The sequence below is a fragment of the Pocillopora verrucosa genome, chromosome 5 (assembly GCF_036669915.1).
Source record: "Pocillopora verrucosa isolate sample1 chromosome 5, ASM3666991v2, whole genome shotgun sequence".
NCBI lineage: Eukaryota > Metazoa > Cnidaria > Anthozoa > Scleractinia > Pocilloporidae > Pocillopora > Pocillopora verrucosa.
In genome coordinates, this window is record NC_089316.1 from 24,700,498 (window position 1) to 24,722,556 (window position 22,059).

The 22,059-nt window shown below is 36.4% G+C and overlaps 2 protein-coding genes across 2 annotated transcripts; both read left to right on the forward strand.

The window, feature by feature from the left end:
• Positions 1 to 5,441: 5,441 nt before the first annotated feature.
• LOC131786362 (adhesion G-protein coupled receptor D1-like) lies at positions 5,442 to 9,585 on the forward strand. Its single transcript, XM_066167812.1, has 13 exons — positions 5,442 to 5,459; positions 5,551 to 5,641; positions 5,731 to 5,780; positions 6,541 to 6,667; positions 6,762 to 6,865; positions 7,182 to 7,284; positions 7,394 to 7,544; positions 7,655 to 7,736; positions 7,998 to 8,064; positions 8,427 to 8,515; positions 8,788 to 8,908; positions 9,200 to 9,241; positions 9,354 to 9,585. The coding sequence occupies exons 3-13, from the start codon at positions 5,755 to 5,757 to the stop codon at positions 9,444 to 9,446; spliced, it is 1,005 nt and encodes a 334-aa protein (XP_066023909.1). The 5' UTR covers positions 5,442 to 5,459; positions 5,551 to 5,641; positions 5,731 to 5,754; the 3' UTR covers positions 9,447 to 9,585.
• A 4,943-nt stretch (positions 9,586 to 14,528) lies between these two features.
• Positions 14,529 to 18,921, forward strand: LOC136280827 (adhesion G-protein coupled receptor D1-like). Its single transcript, XM_066166548.1, has 10 exons — positions 14,529 to 14,591; positions 16,568 to 16,713; positions 16,812 to 16,914; positions 17,170 to 17,324; positions 17,371 to 17,460; positions 17,599 to 17,665; positions 17,993 to 18,069; positions 18,237 to 18,357; positions 18,491 to 18,532; positions 18,814 to 18,921. The coding sequence occupies exons 1-10, from the start codon at positions 14,529 to 14,531 to the stop codon at positions 18,919 to 18,921; spliced, it is 972 nt and encodes a 323-aa protein (XP_066022645.1).
• Positions 18,922 to 22,059: the final 3,138 nt, after the last annotated feature.

The following is a 22,059-nucleotide window of genomic DNA, read 5'->3' on the forward strand; positions in this document are numbered from 1 at the left end:
ATTTTCGAGTCAAATAGGCGTATTGCGAGCCTTTCCTCAAGCGATAAGGTCGACAGGGTACGCCGATACTAAGGTGTCGTTGCCGGACGACAATTTGGACTCGGCTGATTCGATTTTTTTTTTTTAACAACTTTATTCGCTCAAGTTACTCCAAACTCCTTAACTCACCTTGTTTTTTATCTCACACATTATTTTTTTATGATGTTATTATTTTCGAGTCAAATAGGCGTATTGCGAGCATTTCCTTAAGCGATAAGGTCGACAGGGTATGCCGATACCAGTTGTGTCTTTAGGTCTTCGAACGCATAAAGTCGGCCTTCCCTACAAAATCTTCCTTTTCCCACGCGGGTTAACAATAACGACCAGTCTGTTACCATATTTCGCTTGACTATGATCCCTAAAGTCTAACACTTAAGATATCTTCATTGTTACTCAAATAATGATTTTGTTATATTGGCGACGAAAACAGCGAACACTTATATCCAACGAATCAATTTCTAACTCTGTAAGTTTTTGAAGTCAATCAACTAATTAAGCTTTGGTGAGCTATTATCTCCATTTATTGCTCTAAGAAACGACAAACGTCACATATTTTGTCAATAACACCTTCTGGTGCGTGGCACGTGTAGGTGAGATCTACCGTTCTGCACTACTTAGCGAGCACCGTTAGAAAAAGCGAACAAAAAAATATATCTTCATGATACACATATTACAAGTGGAGACGTAATTGTTTCGAAGCAACTCCTAGTGCTCTTAAAAAAACCTAATTCGGGGTTAAATAAACAAAGAGTGGCAACTGTCAGTAATTGATAGTGGCATTAAAATGAATAAAACCCGTCACCACAAGTTGATATCTTTAGCCTAAGGCTATTTCATTCAAATATGCACTATTTTTCGCCAAGTATTGTGTCCCATGCTAAGCTATTGGAAAAGCTTTAAAATTCGAATGAAACATCTGCTTGAAAAGTTGATTTCATTTCTGTCATATTTTTTATGTAAGTAAAAAGGCTTACTACGACTACATTTGGGCAGAAATACCTGACGAAAATAATTTGCATGGCAATCCATTTCCCGTTGTGTATGTCAACACTGAGTAAACGGCTTGTTCTTTCCAAAAGGAGTATTATCACAAGCCTTGCATTTGTATTGGCAAAGGATATTTCGGACCGATATCCAGCCACTGACAATTTTCTAGAAGGTTGCATTTGGTTCAGCTTACAGGAACTAAACTCATCCAACGGAAAAAAATAATGATGACGAGAAGCTGCCAGTTGTGGGGAACACTCCTGTTATCAATAACTATGTTGAGTGAGTACCAAAGTTTCTTTTAAAAGATTGATTTCATTTAGAATGCATCCTACGCGCGCTCCGAGGAGTCCATCTTAAGGCTGCCCTTTGAAAAGTCTCCGAAATAAAATTGAGCGCGAGCAAAGACCGTTAAAACTTAGAATAGTTTTAGATTAGGCGATCCTTGGTGGCAGGTGGCCACGCAGGCAATTTTTTTTGGAAGCCATGACGAAATATTTTAGGGGATCTACTTCAGGGAGCCATTTAACCTATTTATTATTGAGAAACAGGCTTAAAGCTTGTTCAAACTCGTGGGTCTATCATGAAAAAGTAAAGCTTTTGAGAAAACATGTAAACGGCGATGGGATATTTTAAGCCGGGATTTTTTTTTTCCAATTTATAGATATGCAAATTCTGCAATGACTAAACAGAAAGCTAAAAGTTAGGTCGCCTCTCACCTTTCACAAACTACCGAGCCTTGCAGCTTAACGATACTATTTCAAGTCTTGTAAGTCTTGTTTTCTCCTTGGCAATTTTATATGATTCAGTTTTTCCTAGGTATTTAATTTATCATTGATCTGTAAACAATATCTGAGGAGCAAACGTCGTTATGCAGAAATATTCTTTACACCCAGGGATGCCCTTATGTATTTATCAATTCCTAAGCTGCAAAACGTAGTTATGGAAAGAAGGCTCACTCTTTAATCTTAGAGGGGCCGCTTATTTTTGCAAAAAATAGTAATAACATATCAAAAAAAATAATAAATAAACCGAAATATGGATAAATTAATATAAATAAATGGTTTTAATAATACAAAATGAGATAAAATACTGAGATATATCTCACCTATCTAGAAAGTTACATAAAAGGCTCTCGGTTTGAACGAACTGGTGTACACAATCAATCTGCTGTAATGTTGGCTTCCATGAAAATTATACTCAGCAGTTTTTATGTAACCGTGGTGTAAAGTTGTTTATTTGCACAACGAAGGTCTTGCGATATCTCTGTATTTTTCATAACTATCGTCATCATTATTTTCGTATTTAGTTTCTTATATTTTTGGTTCTCTTCTTTTTTTTTTTTTGTTGTCTCAGGTTTTGAGCTGGGCGGTGAGGTTTGCGAAAAGGCTAAATGTAACTCGAGATGTAAAAATCATGGCCATCATTGTAATCTGCTCTGGAATTGCAGCGGTGTTAATTATAATTGTTGTATGAACTGCGAGGGGAAAGGGTGTAAACAGACGTGCAATACTGGAGTAGAGGTATGTGAAATGAATCTAGAATGTAAAGGTGACGATTGTGACCAAACCTGCATGGCTAACACGTGTGAACTGAACTGCAGCGGGAAAAATTGTAAAAAACAGAGGTGCCTTAAAGAAGGCGGACTTGCATGTGAAATGGATCTAGAATGTAATGGTCAGGATTGTGAACAAATCTGCAACGCTCATAAATGTAACCTGAACTGCAGCGGGAGAAGTTGTAAAAAACAAAAGTGCAAAGGTAAAGGAGATGTATGCGAAATGCATCTAGAATGTAACAACCAGGATTGTGAACAAATCTGCGAAGCTAAAAAATGTAACCTGACCTGCAGCGGGAAAAAATGTAAAACGCAAAATTGCACAAAAAACGCAGAATGCAATAAGCGATGGAATGCTAACGATTGTACACAGATGTTTGATGGTCACTCCATCACCTCAGATTCATACATGTCGAATATTGTGACATCTATTGGGGCTTCAACGATACGAGTGTTCACGACTAAAATTTCAACAGGAGATGAAACAGAAGCTTACAGTGAGTACAATAATAGTTTGAATACTTAAGACAATCTTTTTTGCTTTACAAAGAAAGTGTTTAATATTCTAAAAAAAGAAATGCAAAATATTTTATTTCAAAATTCGTTGCGCCCTACCAAAATATCAATTTTATTTTGACAATTCAATTTTCTTCAACATTCAGCTTTGTTGCAATCAATGTCGCAGTCACCTTTATCATTAATCTCACCTTCACCATTACTATCATCTTCATCACACTCACCATCAGCAGCAATATTACCAGCAGAGGCATCAGCATCTCCATCAACACTATTACTATCATCATCAAAGCCAGCAGCAACGTCAGCATCAGCATCAGCTTCAGGATCATCATCAACAGCATCATCGGAAGCAATATCAACAGCAAGGGCATCTGCATCGTCATCAGCACTATCACCATCATCATCAAAGCCAACAGCAACATCAGCATTAGGATTATCATTAGCAGCATCGTCGCAAGCAATATCAACAGCAGCAGCACTATCATCATTACAGTTATCATCATCGGAAACATCGACAGCAGTATCATCATCGTCTCCGTCTCTACGGACACCTCTGTCATCGACACTGGGAGTAATTAAGAATCTGGTAGGCAAAGTATTTCTCTCAAGCTTTTTATTTACAACATCGTTGTTCTCAACGTTATTTTCTTCTTTATCTCAGGCAAATGATTCTGTTTCCAAACTAAAAGGAGAAGAAATCAGTAGAATCATGTCCTTGATGGTATGAATTTACTACTCGCTTATCTTCTGTGATTAAGCCACCAAGTATATATGAACTACGCAATAATCAGAAAGAATGACCAGTGCAATGCAACATTCTCTAAGCTTGAAAAAAGCTTTGAGTTCATTCAAACAAGAGCAAACAAAACTATACCATTATCGCCATCGCCATCATTATCATTATCATTATTATAGTTATTATAACGTTATCATCTTCACTATCGTTACTATAATCGTTTCTAAGACATGAACTGGCATGAATGAAACAATTAATTCCCGAACAACTCCAACTCCTTGAACGAGTTCTTGGACACTTCTTTAACTTGTGCACATGCCACACACCATTTGGCTATCTTTCTGGATTTTTTTTCATTCATTCATTTGTGGTCTAGTTTATTTCTGTATCAATTTTTTTTTTATATAATCTAACTAGGAGTAGACGAAATACCTTTACCTCAAACTGTTTTGTTAAAATGTCCGACTGCGATCAAGGGTTCTGCGGTTCAATTCTAATGAAAGTCAAATATGTTATTTGACTGACATGGATCCAAATTTCTAGCATCTTACATTAACAGATATATTTAATGTTATTACAGGAGGCTATACGGATTTTTGAAGACTTCATCACCAGTATCCAAATCCTCCAAAAATCTCTTACCAAAAAAGAAATCGAAATAATGAGAAATTCCATCCTCAAGGTGGCAGTCGCCTTGGAGGTATTCGCCCTTAATTATGGCAAACACCAAATGATTGGAGCGAATTCTTCAGTGGAGATAAACAGCCAAAAACTAGGTGAGTCAGAGCATGATCAATTCTGCGGATTTGAAATAATCCACTTCTTGTTTATCGACTGACACAATGAGCAATGACTTGATAGCTGATTTGAGGATTCAACTTTTTTTAAAGGAACCTGCTGATCAGCGCTGTAGCCAGATCAAGCCGGTTCATCCCTCCCACTGACCATTTATTTTTATCAATCATAGTGATTATGGACGATTATTTAGGTCATTAGTAAGCTGAAGAGCGTTAAAACCTCAACTTTCCGATGCCTTGATGATTTATAGAGGATTTTGCTTTTTAGAAGATTATGTAAGGAACATAGGTTTCCAACAAGTCTAATTATCATATTGGGATTATGACTTAATTTCGGACCAACACGAAAAATATTTCTTCGAAAATGTGTTAATCTTAATTTTGTCTCTATTTTTTTTGTTCATCAGTGTTGGCTATACAAAAAACCTACCGCAAAAATGCTAGTGACTTTTGTCTTGGGAAACAAGAACTGCAAACGAGCCTGGATATTTCTTCTAAAAACCTTGCCAACAACGGTTTGTATCGATATCAGTTTTGAAATCTTTGATATGCCGTGACAAAGCACAATTTTTTATTCCTCTCCAAGTTTTTGACGTTTTTAAATACATCTACAAATACATACAAGTTTGTTTGTTTGTTACATAATCTGTATGATTCAGATATCCGCATTGGCAACTTGTATTTCTTGTTGTGATGATGTAGCCTGATTTTTTAAATTTTTTTCTACTTTTTTAGTATCAGTGGTTGTTGGGATCGTGTACAAGGATCTCCATGACGTATTAATAACAGATCAACCATTCAGAACTATAACGGGCGCCACAAGGTGAGGTTATCCCCCTACAGTTTCTCAATCAAATGCCCCTTTCATCGAAAAAATAAATCTGTTTAATACTGGTTTTCTATATCCTCCGAAGGTATTTGGACTCGTGGATAACTGCCGTGGCTTTAGATCCAAAACCAGAAAAATTACAAGAGAATGTCATCTTAAGGTTCAGAAATCTGAAGGTAAGAACACGATCAAAATCAGTATCAATTGTTTACATTGTGGTATTTATTCCGAGTATATGATTTTAATGTTTATATTCCGAGTACAGATTCTTGAAGGAGAGAAGAAATGCATGTTTTGGAGCGGCTCAAGTGAAAGGTAACAGCTGGAATGTATTCCTGTTCCAGGAGTATTTGATTCTTCTTTCTCAAAATATGAAGAAAAATGTAATGAATATTATACTTAAATGGGTGTTTTTCTGGGTTTACTATTAGCCGTCAATAATTTCTCACTCGACTTTGATGAGCCATCGAAACTTTCCTTACGTTCTAAATAGACTTCTTAAGGTTAATCTCTTTCTTCTTTAAATGAAAGCATTGATTTGTTGAATGTTATTTTTTTTCTTGGGAGATTTTGTTGTTGCTGTTTTTCTTTTTTCTGTTTCCATAGCTATATCTAGATATCCATTGCTTTTAGATTCATTCCATTTATTTTAGTTATACGTTCATTGATTTGTTTGTTTGCATCATTGTGTTTGTTTGTTTCTGTGTTTCTAGCCTTGCTTGTTTCCTTGTTTATTTTTTCACCTAAGTAAGGGTGTATTAATGTTTGACGAGTCTATTTAAGATTTGTGCCAAGCCCGAATATCAATATCATTAGTATACCACTTGCCTCAGTTTGAAAGTGCTGACGGTGATCACTCAAAGGCAAATCCATTAGTGACAGGGAGATGTGGAGAAAAGCCAAATTCGAAAGTACTCAACGATGTGTGGAGGTTATGAAGTCGGTGAAAGTAAGACAGAAATTAAACCTATCGGTGCCCTGATAAGTTTTTTTAAATTGTTCTTTTGATCATCATCATCATTATTATTATTATTATTATTATTATTATTATTATTTATCACTTTATTATTTTCAGCTCAGACAGATTTTCAGGAAAAGGATGCCATATGGTTACATCGAAAAGCAACTCAGAAGAATCAGTTTGCAGCTGCAATCATTTGACTCATTTTGCTGTCTTACTTGACTACAACGGCAGCCCAGAGGTAATGAGTTTATTGTCACCTTACCTTTAGCATTGGTAATAGAATTTCGTTGGATTAAGTAAAAAATTTGCTGTCTCCTTATCTCTCTTCACAGCTCACAGAGGAAGACAAAACTATTCTGGAAATTATTACCTACCTTGGACTGAGTCTTTCCATCTTCGCAATTCTTTTGACAATTATTCTATATTCCTACCTCACGTAAGTACTGTAACCATACGCTTAAAAAACCAAGTCTTTGCACGAACTTAAAATCTTTTAGGGCTTAGAACAGACAAGTTCTAAAAAAAATAGATCATATTAAAAGGTATATTGAAAAAATAAAATAATAACGAATAAAGATGATTAAAATGTAATAGAGATTAATTAAATTTACGTGCGAGAGCGGGTAAGATGTCTAAATTAGTACAGTACAAAATTAATAGAATACCTTGTCAGATATGTTTCTGTCTTGTCTTTGATTTTTTTTTCCTGTTTGTTGGTTAGTTTTTTTTTTACTGCTTGCTTATTTCGATAGAGATGTATGGCAACCTCTGACTCAAATACGACTGAGTCTTTCTGTGTCCCTCGGAGCTGGACAAATAATCTTTCTCGCCGGCATAAACGCCACAGAAAATATGGTAAGTGTTTTATTTATCTATTCATGGTTTATTTGCTTTTTAGGGGCTTAAAAGATTCTTTAGAAAATAATATGAAAAACCTAAAAAAACTCTTTTTTCTCTCTCGCAGGCTCTCTGTGTCCTAGCAGCAGCTTTCATGCAGTATTTCCTGATGGTAGCTTTCTGCTGGATGCTGGTGGAGGGAATTTATTTCTTTCTGTTTGTTGTGAAAGTTTATAACATCAACACCAAGATGCATATGTATCATTTCATATCATGGGGTATTTATACTTCACTTATTGTAAATTGTTGTAAGATACTGATTCGGAAACGCCTCAAATTGGACGTATGACTTCTCGAGTCGCGCTAACTTCCTTCTTCTTATGTTTAGGTTTACCCGTCATCATGGTTAGCATTTCAATAGGCATCGCCGCTGGAAAAGATGGAATTAAAAGCTATACCAGTGAAAAATAGTATGAGAAACAGTCAATAATGAAGCTGCAGTTTGTTCTCTCCTTTTCCTCTTCTCTCTCTTTCACCCTCCCTCTCTTTTCATTTAAATAATCAGCATTTCACGATTCATTGCTGCTTCTGAGATCTCTTTTTAGTTTTCCATCATCATCCCATTTGTTTTCTCTGAGAGTTGTCTTGTTTTATTGTGTTGTTATGTTTGATTTGTGTCGTGCTGCGAAGATTATTCTCAGGACATTCATTTTTTATGTACTCGTCTCCAGTTGCTGGCTGTCCTCAACAAACAACTTGATCTGGATCTTCGTCACATTTGTAGCTTTCATTGAAGTTGTGAGTCTCTGATTAATTGACGCCTCATTAATATTGTTATCATTGTTATTACTATTATCGGTAATATTATTGTTATTTCCTATACCAGGACTACCTATCATTAGAGATTTTCATTACCAAACGTCTACCGTCTTTCAAGAGAATATCAACTCCAATTAATATTCCCTTGTGTGTGAACCAAATAATAGCGTGGCGCAGCACAGGCTTCTCTCTCGCCCATTATAGCGACGCAGGAGTGCGTTGGCGAGAGAGTTTAATTTTTTATGAAGATTCAGACTTTTCTTTTTTCAAACGCTCGCAACAAGACGAATGACAATTTTCCTGTTGTCGGTTATGTACTTTATATTATTTGCTTTTTTCAGCTCAACATTTTGATACTTGTCCGAGTAATAAAGGAGATGAGCACATTAATGCAACCCACGGGGGAAGACAACCATACACAGCAGATACGGTAAATAATAGATAAATTTAACATTTATCAGATAATTGTGATAAACTTGATAAAATTCAGATAGGAAAGGTAAATAATAACTGGTTTCTACACAGGCTCCTCTGGTAATGTGATCATATTGTTTTCGCATTTAGTTTAGCAGTATTTGTCTAGATTCCACTCTAGTTAGTCTGCGACGATGAAGCAATACGACTTTGAAAAAAACAAGTTCATTCACGTGACTGAAAGAAACGGTTTATCGATGCTCATCATATGTTGCTGTCGTTATTCAGACTTGGCATTAAAACATGCGCGGTGATGACCCCACTGCTCGGTGTCACCTGGCTTTTTGGACTTTTGTTATCATTACACAAAGCTTTTGCCTACATTTTCACCATTTTCAACTCTACTCAGGTAAGCTTTCAATAAAAATCAGCCGATAACTAAATTTTAGTCATCTGTTTACATACTTAAATGCTCAAAGTACTCTTTTATCTAAGACTCTTTGACATTGGTCAGATGATATTGCCTATTCAAAATAATTTACCCAACAGCAGACAATCTTTATTGGTCTACAAGATATGCGACTTGCTCTAATTCATTCTTTCGCCACTTTATTGCGGTTTCATCTCAAACGATCATACCTTTATCACTTTCTCATTCGGATTACAAGAGGTATAATACTGATATAATTATCTGTTCTAGGGAATCCTGATTTTCCTTCTTCACTGTGTGCGGAACGGCCAGGTAAGAGGAATATCAAACCGAGGATGTACATAAGGCGAATTGTGAATTTTCTAGACATTAATAGAAGGTTTATGGGTCAGAAATTGATATTTGGTCGCCTGTTCATCTGCAGATTAGAGGGCGATTGAAAAGGAAGATGAACATCATTTTCCCATCCGCTGTAGATCGTGGAAACTCTGCGAGGAAGAGCTTACAAGTTAATTGAAGTGATGCAAGTGAAGTGTGGGCAGTATAATTGCAGTCCTTCAAAGAATAACACAATACAATAACCAGTAATCCAATTTAAACGACTTTTGGTGATAACGTTTTCCCATTTGTAAAAAATGAAAACTCCACAAGGAAAAGCTCACGGGTTAATCTCAGTAATGTCGGTGATGTGTGGGCAGATAAATAGTAGTCTTAATATGAGTTGGAATAAAAAAAAAATTAGCATAGATATCTGGATTCAATAGAACGAAAATGGGAATCGATTGTCTAAAATCGTATCGTACATTCAAATCTCACTTGTGTAACACTAATACACATTTTACTGTATTCCCTTTAAACCACTGTTGACTAATACTTAATAACGACTTAATGATGATCCACATTTTGAGTACACAAGGTAACACTAAGCTAATTGTGAAAATACCAAATACAATCGTTCTCTTGTGATAGCAGAAGTAAAAGTCGAGTTTTATGATTTATAATTAATAAATGAATTAAATCAACAGATTAATTAATAAATAATTGAAAACGAGTGGATGAATGATATCTTTTAGCAATCTGGTATATTCGTTCGCATAACGAGGCACATTGTACCCTTTCGAGTCAGAAAGTGATTTTTGATCAGTTTGGATTATAATCGTTGTATTAAAAAGCAGTGTAACAATCTACTACTTTCCCCTTGGAAGAATCCCTCTGAGTTTTCATCAATGGTTAGAGTAACACTGTATAACGCAAGCAGAGCTGAAAATCTTTGAATCTATCTTAACTAACTCCCCTCCGCTCTCACTCCGATAACCCCATCTCCTCAGGAAGAGATTCTAAGACGTCCGAGAAGTCCAACTACCCTCTTGAGTGAGTTTTTATGTTGCTCTGTTATGTTTTTGTCTGTTTTTTTCTGCTTGTTTCTTTCAATATGAAGCCATTGCCATAGGCGTGAATTCCAAAAAGGTGCACGACACAAAATCTTCTGAAATGTTAAATAATCCTCTCCACCGCATGATTACAAGTCTGTTAGATATAAGTTAACGCCACTTTACGTAGGGCGCGCGCCGGATATTCGTAGCGACGACACCCCCGCCTCACCCCTCCTTTCAAAAGGGGGGAGGGGAATACCTAGAGAGACCTAGCCACGCCCATCTATTTTATATCCTCTTTTTACGTTGAAAAGAGGATAGACGAGATATCAACGCTTTGAAGCGATTCTTTAAGGATATATTACTTCAACAAAATACAAGCACAGACATATATCGAGGAGCACGAAAACTTTTCATCCCCATCGCTCATAATTATCGCCACAGCGGAATAATTTGTTTGCCATAATTGCTACCAAATAGTTACTTTCTCGAGCTTGGGGATATCATAACTATTTAATTCAATTTGTTTTTTCTCACTGCATGATTCCGGATCGCGCTCTATTCTGTTAAAAAAAAAAATTACGAAATGAAACAGTTTCTTTCGATATTAATGGATTATTTCGCCATGCTTGTTTTAAGCAGGTACTAAGGATTTAACCGACCACAAGACGTCAGGAACACAGGAAAAGTTTGTAAATCACGCGATGCTAACTTTGTAGCGGCCCGAGCGAGATCAATTTTGAAGCGTACGTGAGGATCTCACTGGGGTGCTGTGATGTAAATGAATGATTTTCAATCTACATAATAAACAGAGGGGAGCTGAGGATGTTATGCGTTGTTACGATATATTTTCCGCATGCCGAGCTTGGCATGTTGTTGTTGTCGAGTATATTGACCTACTCCTCCCCTTCCCATCTCCCCACGTGTCTTCTTTCTTTAGGTTTTTTTTCCTTTTTTTCTTTTTTTACTCTTTAACGGTTCATTTAACAACATTGAGAAAATAATCTCTGACTTAAAAAATTCAAGGATAGAATTCAAGAGAATGTAAACTGAGAAAACAAAAATACTTGTTAGGTTATATTGTTATATGTTCTACTTGTCACAAGGTTTGGGTTTGTTGCTGCGAGCGGTTACTTACCATGCAAATTATAAACCTTTAATCCAAAATCTTTCACGAAGGCCTTGAGAAAACTCGCAGTAAATGTTGTATTTTTTAACTTAATATTAAGACTAAAAAAATCGAGAAACTGAACGAGATAACGGTTTTAACTCGGTGGCCTTGTGGCACCGTTTGAGTATGCCGTGACCGCGCATGTACGAAAAACTTGATGTCCCGTATGGGAACCCAGGCGACGGCTGCACGTCGGCCAGCCGCCACAGGGTTATTACAGCTTTCGATTATGTCAATCCTTTCCTTAATAATAGAACAAATAAGTGAAAGGGATATCTTTGAGTTTGTTTTGCTATCTAGAAGTGTATGGTTTCGATACGAAGCAAAAAGATCTGGAACAGCTAGCCACAATCACATAAAAAAATTACGCGATTTTCAAACTGAAGTGGTCGTTTTAATTCATTATTGCTACGTCTTAATTGACGTTCGGTACAGCACCTTCGATGAAGAGTAATATATAGGGTTTCAGGGACACAGTAACCTAGTTACTAACCTTCTTAAGTTATTGTGACGAGATATCACGCTGTAAATACATGTAAGTGTATGATCTCAACCGCGCAGAACGAAGTTCGTCGTTTAATTAAGTTATACATCTCATTTATGAACATTAAAAAAATAATAATAATAATGAGCAAAAGAGAGGAGTTTAGTTTGAGCAATTAGTTCACAGACGACAGCTATCGCCAAACCTGACCCATGAAATAGTCCTTAAGTGTTGAAAAAATCGACTAAGTAATGCTACATCACCTGCACTATTACGAAGGTAAAATTAATAATGAAAGTTTTTTCTCGTCGCAATTTTTTTTGTTTTTATTGCGCAAAACATCTTTCCGCATCTGGTCCAAAAATCCTTAAGACTTATGGTGCGTTTATGAAGGAAAAGTAAATTTTACTTACGTCAACAAGAAACGATCAAGTGTTTTGATGTGCACTACGCTCGGCCTCCTACAAAGGGGTTTGAAATACATCGACACATTTGAAGCAGAAGAGATGCCAGTAATTCGCGAATCAAAACAAACTGACAGCTGCTAACGGAATCTCATGTTGAATGATGCGATGAAAGGGCTTCAATCCGGTAAAAATTGTCACAGCTCTTTGTTTGCTGAGTAAGTACAAGCCTTACTACATCGATTGGTTATGCTTCGTGAATGTAAAATTAGTAGTAAATGCTATGATGAAGAAATTGAGGTTGCGGGGCAGCCAGTGGCCCATGGCAAAATTAAACCTGAAAGGAATATGTCAGTTGGAGCTTATTCAGCTTCTTAATAACAAAACACGTTTAAATTGAGAACAAATGAATGAATAAGTAAGGTATAAAGTAAAAAAATTATGCAGGCGACGTGTGTAAGTGTGTTTTTAAATTTTATTTTAGCCTCAATACAATGCAAATGTTTGAAAGAATTTGACATAATGCAGTTTTAAAAATGAAGTCGTCATAATTGGTGCTCTGTCCCGAAGGTCAGCAAAACAGTTTATAGCACCGATATTTGGCTTCGAAGAAACACAAAAGCCCAGTCACTATCCTCTGAAGCTACCTTCACAGGATGTCACCGTGGAAATACAAAGAAATCTATTGGGCGCCAAACAAATTCGGTGTTCGATGAATAAAATACGAAAGAAATTTCAGCAGACGAAATGAAAAGTATTTTGCTAAACAAAAAGGAAGTTTCGTTCGAGCTCATTTAGAGAGCCATGCTTCAAAGAAAACATTGAGTGTGATATACAGAAGAAAGTTTTGCACGAGGAATACCGTCAGCTGTAGATATAGACATGTGGCAGGTTTGTCGATTAGTTTTCTTTTTGATTAAGAGACTTCTTCTTCTAATTTTATTTATTATTGTTATTCTTTGTTACTTTTCTTGCTTTGTAAAATGGGTTTTTCTAAAGCAGACACCAAGACCTCGTAGAAATAAACGAATTCCACTCTACGTAGACAAAGAAAAAATGTATATTACACTGTTTATATTTTGCCTCGATCTCATGGCTGTAGCAGAGTATGCCATCATTCGTCGAATGCGATCATTTTATTTTTTAATGAATTAATGTATGGCTTCAAAATTTTAATTGATGAACCTCGGATTCAGTTAAGCTTAAAAACGTTTAGTTAATTTTTTAATCCATCCAGACTGTTTTGGGGCGAAACTGGCTCTAATGAACTCCAATTCTCACTAATATTCCCTTGAAGCACCTTGAAGCCGGACACTTTTTTTTCAAGCTTCTCTTATCGCAATTTCTTTGTATGGGCTAGACATCAGAGAATCCTTTCAACATTTCCTATGTTCTAATTGGCTGCCCGAGCAGGAGAGATCGGCCTGTCTTGCCAGACTTGTAAGAGTCCATCCGCTCACCTTAATTAATTTATTAGTAATGGTTTGACTTGAAATCGAGAAACCTTTTTTCTATTTGTTTCAAATGATATTATTGCCACAACAGGTCAATGCACATGTTTATTTCTCTTCTGCAGTCGTTGTCACTCTAATGATGCAATGGGAAGGAACAGGTGAGACAGCGCCAATTTGAACATTTACGTACCTGAGCCAGAACTTAGAAAAGGGGAAATTCCGACTGATCTATAAGAATTATTAGTTATTGATTGCCAATTGAAAATACATCAATCAGCTTGTGATTTTAAACGCGAGTTGAGACAAAACATCAAAGTTTATTATCATCATCAACACTAACACTATTTTTATCATCAATATAATCTAAATATTTTGGTGTATTTATTCATTTATTTATTTTGTCGTAGAATGCCAGGACACATGCTTCAATAATTCCTGGTACATATTTTTGAAATGGGGAAGAAGTTAGCAGAATAATAGGAAAGTCTGCAAACATCAGGGAGGTGACTTTGTTTCTATCGAAATCGAAGAAGAATGGCAGTTTTTCAATCATGAAATTAAAAAACGTTCTTTTTGGAATACTGGTGCGTGGCACATTGGTTTAGAGAAGAAAGGCAGGGCTTGGACTTGGAAAAGTGGAAAACAACTAGATACTTTGAAAAGGCGAGACTTTGTTGCAACAGTTAGCGAAAGTCATGCGGAAATAACTAAGAATGGAGGCCACGACGTTATCGCTAGGGGAGATAGCAGGGCCTTCATTTGTGAAATGGCGCAAGGTAAAAAAACTTCCAACCGATAAAGTACATCGCATGCTGGCACGTACGTTCCCACAACCGATTTGATGAAAATTTCTCTTGTAGATTAATTTTCCAAAAATTAAGATAGCGCTTGCACAATATGCACAACTTCACGCAACTTTTACGCAGACGATGACTAATTTTATGATGAACACGCAATTAAAAATTATGATAACTTACATTGTCTCTGAATTAAATTTTTTGAACCCTTTTCAGAAAGGTAACGAGGGTAGTGCAGGCTTTTAGTCAACCTTGACCCTAACAATGTTAAAACAAACAAACAAATAAACAAACCAAACCATACAAAAAAGCAAAAAAACAAAACATGAACTCAAAAATCGTATAACCTGATTTAGAGTGAATAATTCAAAACAGTAGATCAGATATCGCGGACGCAGAAATGAAGAAGAATGTATTAGACCCCGTCCAAGCTGATGCATTTCAAAACGCTCCGCTTTCGTCTTAAAAAAAACCCATCGTTTTCTTTGGGTCCACGCTAGCAGGTTTATAGCGTTTTTGACGTACTTAGCTGTCAATCTCTGCATGCTTGATCGCACACAATATCAAGCTCCACATATCAATATGTCCGTGCGCCACATTTGTTTTGAATTTAAGACAGGATGCGTGAAAAAGAAGTTGCATGACACTATGACGTCTTTGTTTTCAAAGGCTCTGTTTTTGTCTGTCGTTTCCACTTTTGATAGAGTTTCGGATCCATTCTTTTATTTGATAACGCCTCCGTTTTTAAGTATTTTATTGCAAACGGAAGGCCAAAACACATTGAAAAGCATCCGTTTTCAAACGAGTACACATAAGTGTGAACGCGTTCTTAAATGACACTGATAAACAAACGCTAAAGAATTTACAATAACAATGATAATGCCAATTATAATGCCAGTGAGAAATTAATATTGATGATCATAACGCCAATAATTATAACATCAATAAAGACACGCCGATCTATTGGCTATTGTATCCTTGATTGTCCTTGTGATTTTCCTTTTTCTACCATCATTGTGGTCATTTTTATTTTTATCATCATTGTTTTTATTTCATAGAATGCCCAAATATTTCTTTTCGAAACTCTTGGTATATATTTACGAATAAAGGAGCAATTTGACAACGGACAGAGACATCTCCCAAAGTCAAGGAGGAGACCTAGTTTCCATTGAAACCGAAGAAGAAGGGAACTTCGTCCTTAGCGAGATTCAAAATCGCAGCATTGAGTCCTGCTGTTCTCCACGTGATTGGGCTCGTCAAAATTATCATCATTGTGATGCATGGTACTTGGCTTAGAAAAAAAAGGCGAAAATTGGACTTGGGTGAATGGAAAACTGGTGAATATGTCTGAATGGGCAGGAGAGCCAAAGTGTAAGGGAACTGTGGCTCATATATGCAAGCCGTTTATAAATGGCGACCAGGGCCTATTTTGTGGCACCAATGGCTCTGAGAAATTGGCTTACATTTGCGAAATTCCCTAAGGAAAAACAAAAGTAGTCTTTATTTTTAAAATTGAACTAGGTAAAAGGCACGCAAAAAGTGCTCATTAACCGTAATGCGAATGTTACCTATGTGTTCACGTTTGGTACACTTAAAACTGCTCTCATAGCGGAACTTATGGAGTTTCTGACAATCAGGATAAAATTGTAAGACGCAGGAAGACAATTTTAGAGATAAGAAAACAATTGAACTAATTTATTTTAATGAATATAAATTGAAATTAAAATGTAGTATAAATAAACCGTATGGGAAAAAAGTTGTTTCTGAGAACATTTCTTCAGTAATGTTTTTTTTTTTGTTTTTGGCGTTATTTGCATCGATGTCAGCTGCACCATCATTGTCCTTAACCACAACTGCAGACAAATCTTTACAATCCGAATCTGTGAGGCCACAACCCACTCAATCGCCACCACTGTGGTCATCATTGTTGCCATTGCATTTTTGTCTATTTGCAGGCTATGTCACCGATCACAAAAACTGATGAGAAGATTCTGACGACTCTTACCTACGTTGGACTGACCCTGTCCATAATCGGAATAATTCTTACAATAATTTCCTATGCTCTTTCACGTAGGGGAATTTGTTTTATAGCATTCCTAACGTATTACTCCGAATCCTTCCAAAAATAGACTATTTCATTGCCTTTTCTTCTAAAAAAATGTATCAGCGGTTGCTTTTTTGCATTTCTTTTATCTACAGCGAAGTGTGTCAACCCCTCTCCCAAGTAAGGCTGAGTCTCGCTGCTTCTCTGGGAACTGGTCAGATTATTTTTCTGGCTGGTATTAATGCTAAAGGAGACGAGGTAAGCACTTCGTTTTAAGACCAACTAAAATCGCCACTGCATTATCCATTCCCTGCAAATGATTGCCTCAGCATGAAGAAAACAATACGGTTGCACAACGCGAGAAAGTTTTGTAAAATTATTATTTCATTTCTTTTTTTATTTGTATCATCGTTATAGATGTATATTATCTTGATGGTTGATCTTATTTGTTTCTGCACTTTGTCGTTAAAAGTTAGTTAGTTCCTAAAAACCCAGGTACTTCTCGATCCATAGGGTGTATGTGTTGCAGTAGCTGCCTTAATGCTTTACTTCCTTATGGCAGCTTTCTGTTGGATGCTGATCGAGGGAATTTTTCTCTACTTCTTCGTTGTGAAGGTGTACAATTTCGATGGAAGAACGGTTATCTATCACTTTTTTTCCTGGAGTGAGTTTTTTGAAGTTCCTTTCCACTATCAAACGAAAGTTTAATTTGAGTGATATCTTTTATTATGCATTTATGGTCAGCATCTCCCTGATAATTGCCTCAGCAAAAGATGGTATTCATAGCTTTGTCAGCGAGAAATAGTAAGCATTGAACTTCTGAAAATCTTTATTTCAACTACTCTAGGTGATTATTCATGACATAGAATACGTCGCCGGCTCAACGAAGCCGAGCATAGGCTGAAGCTTTTATGACTAATGCTCAAATTTGTTACTTGCAAGCTGTTGGTTGTCCCAGGCTAACCATCTGATTTTGAATTTTGCTTCCTTTGTTTTGGCGGTGGAAATCGTAAGTAGCATGTTTATGAGTATCAAAGGAATTTGTATTAAATAGTTGTAGATATATTCAAAAACCTTGTATTCTTTAACCTTTTTTAACCGATACTAACAGGTGGAAACTAACCAATTAGCTCTCGTAAGTGGGCATTTCACATTCTTGCAAACTCCCCTGAATCTAACGATGAAGTCCGCGCAAAAGGAAGAAACGTCGATGCCGATAACAGTCTCGTGATAGTTATTAAGCTTGTCAGTAACAAATGTCTACACATTCCCGAAAAAATGGCAAGGGGTCCAACTAAATGCTAACAAAGTGACGTAGTCCATATTCTTTATCTAGATTAATGTGTTAGTCCTGGCAAGAGTCATCAGAGAAATGATCAGAATGCATTCTACTGGGGAAAATCATCAGTTACGGTATGAGATGAAATTATCAGAAGGTTAAACAAGAATTAAGCAAACAGCCAAACGAAAAAAGAAACAAACAAATTATATTTAGAATTTACGTTTTTCATCGATTTCTGATTGAATATTCTATTCACCTAGTTTTTAAAGAATTGAGTTGTTTTACGTTTACTCTGCAGACTTTGCATCAAGACATGCGCGATGATGACTCCCTTATTAGGCTTTACGTGGCTTTTTGGTCTCCTTTCCTCGGAAGACAAAATTTGCGCCTACATACATACGGTCTTAAGTTCGACTCGGGTAAACACAACCATCTCTATTTTCCATCAAGTAGGCGTTGAAAAGTGTTACCCTAGCAAAGGAAAAGCACAAAAAAATATATTTAAGATATCAACTGTAATTACAGCTCACGTTTACAAATTTTGTTTTACAGGGATTCCTGATGTTTCTTTTTCACTGTGTGCGAAACACTCAGGTAACTGACAATTTGGGCGTAAATGGATTTATCATTATCATTATAATTATTATTATTACGAGTATTATTATCATATACTATACTCATCATTGTCACATCTATTTTACCAGCGCTTCTCTTTCCTGACTTAAACTCAGCGTCTCAGAACTAAGAAAAGACGACTGGCAACATATATTTTATAGAGACAAAATGATGAAAACAAAAAAAAGTACATAAATTGAGGTAGTTCATTTTTCTCTCTTCTTTTTTATTGTTATAATATATTTTTTTTACTTTCGTAGATAAAAGAACGGTTAAAAAGGAAGTTGAACATCATCTTACCAGCCAAAACTGGCCTAAAATCTGACAAGAGAATATCCCAGGTTATTAAAGGGACGCGGCAAAAGTGAGAAGAATTGATGTTCAGCCCTTTGATCCCGCCTTTACTGAACAACCAACATTATTTTATTACCGACTTGTGTAATGTATATATCACGGTTATGATCACTTATGGTAAAAAAGTCGTTATGAAACAGTCGTTTATAGAATTAGAAATGTTTTATGATTGATAGCTCGATACTCTTTAAAGGGGCCAGACTCAACCAATGCGTTTTGAGCGGCTTTGTGAATGTTATTATCCGGGGACTTGATACTCGATTTTTTTTTTCTTCACAAACTCACGGAAAGGCATAAAGTTTAACCACAGCGGCTGTTTTTGCCGATATGTATATTTATTGTTTTTTTAGAGGGCACGGTAACGAATCCTGCAATCTGATTGGTTCTTTACCCGGTCAGTATTTTCCTATCTCTGCCCACGGGCCACGGTAACGCTTTCGTGAGTCGCCGTGTACATCTCAACTATCGTTGCCATTTTTCATAAATATACCTCGTTTTGCCCGCTGGGCAGTATTTTTAAGCAAACACATCGGTCACTACCTCAAGCCGACTTATGAATCCTCTCTTTCTCTCTCTCAAATCAATTTAGTTGACAAAAAAATATTGGTTTCAGAATGAATTTGTATAGGCAATGGTGTCATTACGTCGGTTGACAAGCGGCCTAAAAACCGTCTGCAATTGATTTTAATCATTCACAAAAAGTACTTAGAAAGTTAAAACGTGAGGTATTTGGTTACAGGTAAACTGAACAATGGAACTTTCATTCATTTAATGTCTGAATTTTCTCAAACAATTTGTTCGTAGTAAAAGAGCGAGCGAAGTTTTAATTTCAGTTCGACAATAAATATACGCTCTTGGTGAGTCTTTCAAAGTCCGTTCAATTTGGACATTTGGACCATAAATTGCACAACAGAAACTGAAGGAATTTATTGAGAAAAGGCCGCATTAAATCCCCTTGTGTCTCGTTGGAGTGTGCCGTTCGAATTCAGTTTTTGTGGAGGAAAGACCAGATTTACACACGCCGTTGCAGCAAACAAACGCGCAAACTCTCACAACTTCAAAATAAAAAATTTGAATTTACTCACAATTACTTTCCTCGCCGTTTACTTAATGAACAGAGGTAAATCTTCGTACATGAATGAATCGTCGATGAGAGTGAATAATACTTTCCGTTATATTATTGATTGTTTTTGAAGAAAACATTGTCGTGACAGTCCTTGCCAAACTAGTTCCGTTGTTTTTCAAATCTTCTTGCGCTTTTTTTTTCTTACGCGCTCTCTAATTGACAGGTGTCAGATTGTGGCAGATACTTGTAAAAATAATGTTTCAAAGTTTGTTTGGAAGCCTTTTAAATCATCTTTATCGTTACGGAAATGAAAATGTTTCGCTGAAGCATCTCTCTTTAATTTGCATCACCGCTATTTTAACTACCATTTACTCACTCAAAAATTGTTCAGTTTATGGAAGATCTTGCCGTATTTACTGCCCTAAATCATTCGGGTTCTTTTGGAAAGAATTTCGTCAAGTTTAAAAAACAATAAATATGTTATTTACCGGCTAAGGGTCGGTCCGTATGGTGAAAAACTGTGACCTCGGTCTTGAAAATACTGCCCTCGGCCTACGGCCTCGGGCAGTATTTTCAAGACCTCGGTCACAGTTTTTCACCATACGGACCTCCAAGCCGGCAAATAACATATATATATATATATTTTTTTTTTAAATTGCAAAAATAGAAAAAGGGTAATAACACTCAGAGCAAAACTAAACCCCTACTTAGAAAGAGGTATGATAACGACTTTTTTCGTCTGTGGAACAGAACCAAAGACAAAGTGGTAAAATTTTTAATGCGAGTAAACAGCCACATTCTGTAAATTGTACCACGATACGAACATTATCCACGGTTGAAATATCAGAATCAGAATTTATATTCTTGGACGCAAAAGTGCTCGGAAGAAAGATGTTTATCAGGGAATCGACAGTTGACTTCTAACCGCATCACAGAGAGACGAAGATCTTTCAATACTTAAATGTTTATTCGTATCATACCTCAGGTGCAAAGAAAGGATTCGTTGAAAGAGAAGTGTGACGTCTCTCTATGATTAAATTCGTCAGGCTTCAAATTTAATCAAAACATAAAGTGGTTCAAAATACGCTTAAAGATTATAGGATACCAAGATGGAATTTTACATAAATGTATTGCTAAATTTGATCTCACTGGGAGAGAAATGTCACTCAAAAACTTACATGGTATTAGGCTTGCAATCGATTGTTTACGTTTCTCCTTCTGTTGGTCTCCCAAGTGCCGAAGTGCTGTTTGACTTGCCTCCAAAATTCCTTATTTTTGTAGCAAATAGATAATAGACAATAAAAGACACTTTTTGAGGTTTAAAAGAGCCGGTTCTTGATCACGAATGCAAAGGCTCAGGCGAATAATACAGAAAATGCTGAAGATGGCCACAACCCCTGCAATGCACCCTGGTTGAGCTTGGCCCTTTAACATTGCTCATTTCATCATGTGTTCTCTTAATTACGGATCCTCGCCATCTGGATTGATTTACTCTACAAGGGAATAGAAACGGAAGTTTAGCATTTTATGTGCTTGGTGGGTTACCCCATTTGCTTTAAAATATGTATTCTTAAACGCTCTTTTCGCACTTGACTTCTAGAAACCCTTGAGCCACAAAACATATTAGGAAATCATCATAAAATGGATCCTAGAATGGGCACGTAAAATAATGTTGTATTACAAATCCGATAGGTAAAATTTTGGATATTGATATAAGTACAGGAATTGTAACTTTGATCTGGAGTGAGGCCAATAAAAGCGAAAATCGGTCAGATAAACTATTGCACTAATAGCGGGACTCGTTGTTTGACCGTCTCGCGCGCGTCTTACGTATCTCATCTTTACTTTTATCAGTTGATTGCCGCAAAAGTTGATAGCCAATAATATGATATGAATATGAAAGCGATCCTCGCAGTAATATTACCAAAACTACCGAGAGTCAGTAAAGAATGTTCAACTAACCTGCAAGCTGCTATTTTGCTGGACATCTACTTCGTTTCAGGTGGAAACAAAATCCTTAGCCTACCATGAAGAAAACTGATGTTAAGCACATGATCTTAATTTAATAACAGTTTGTTTCCTTTTG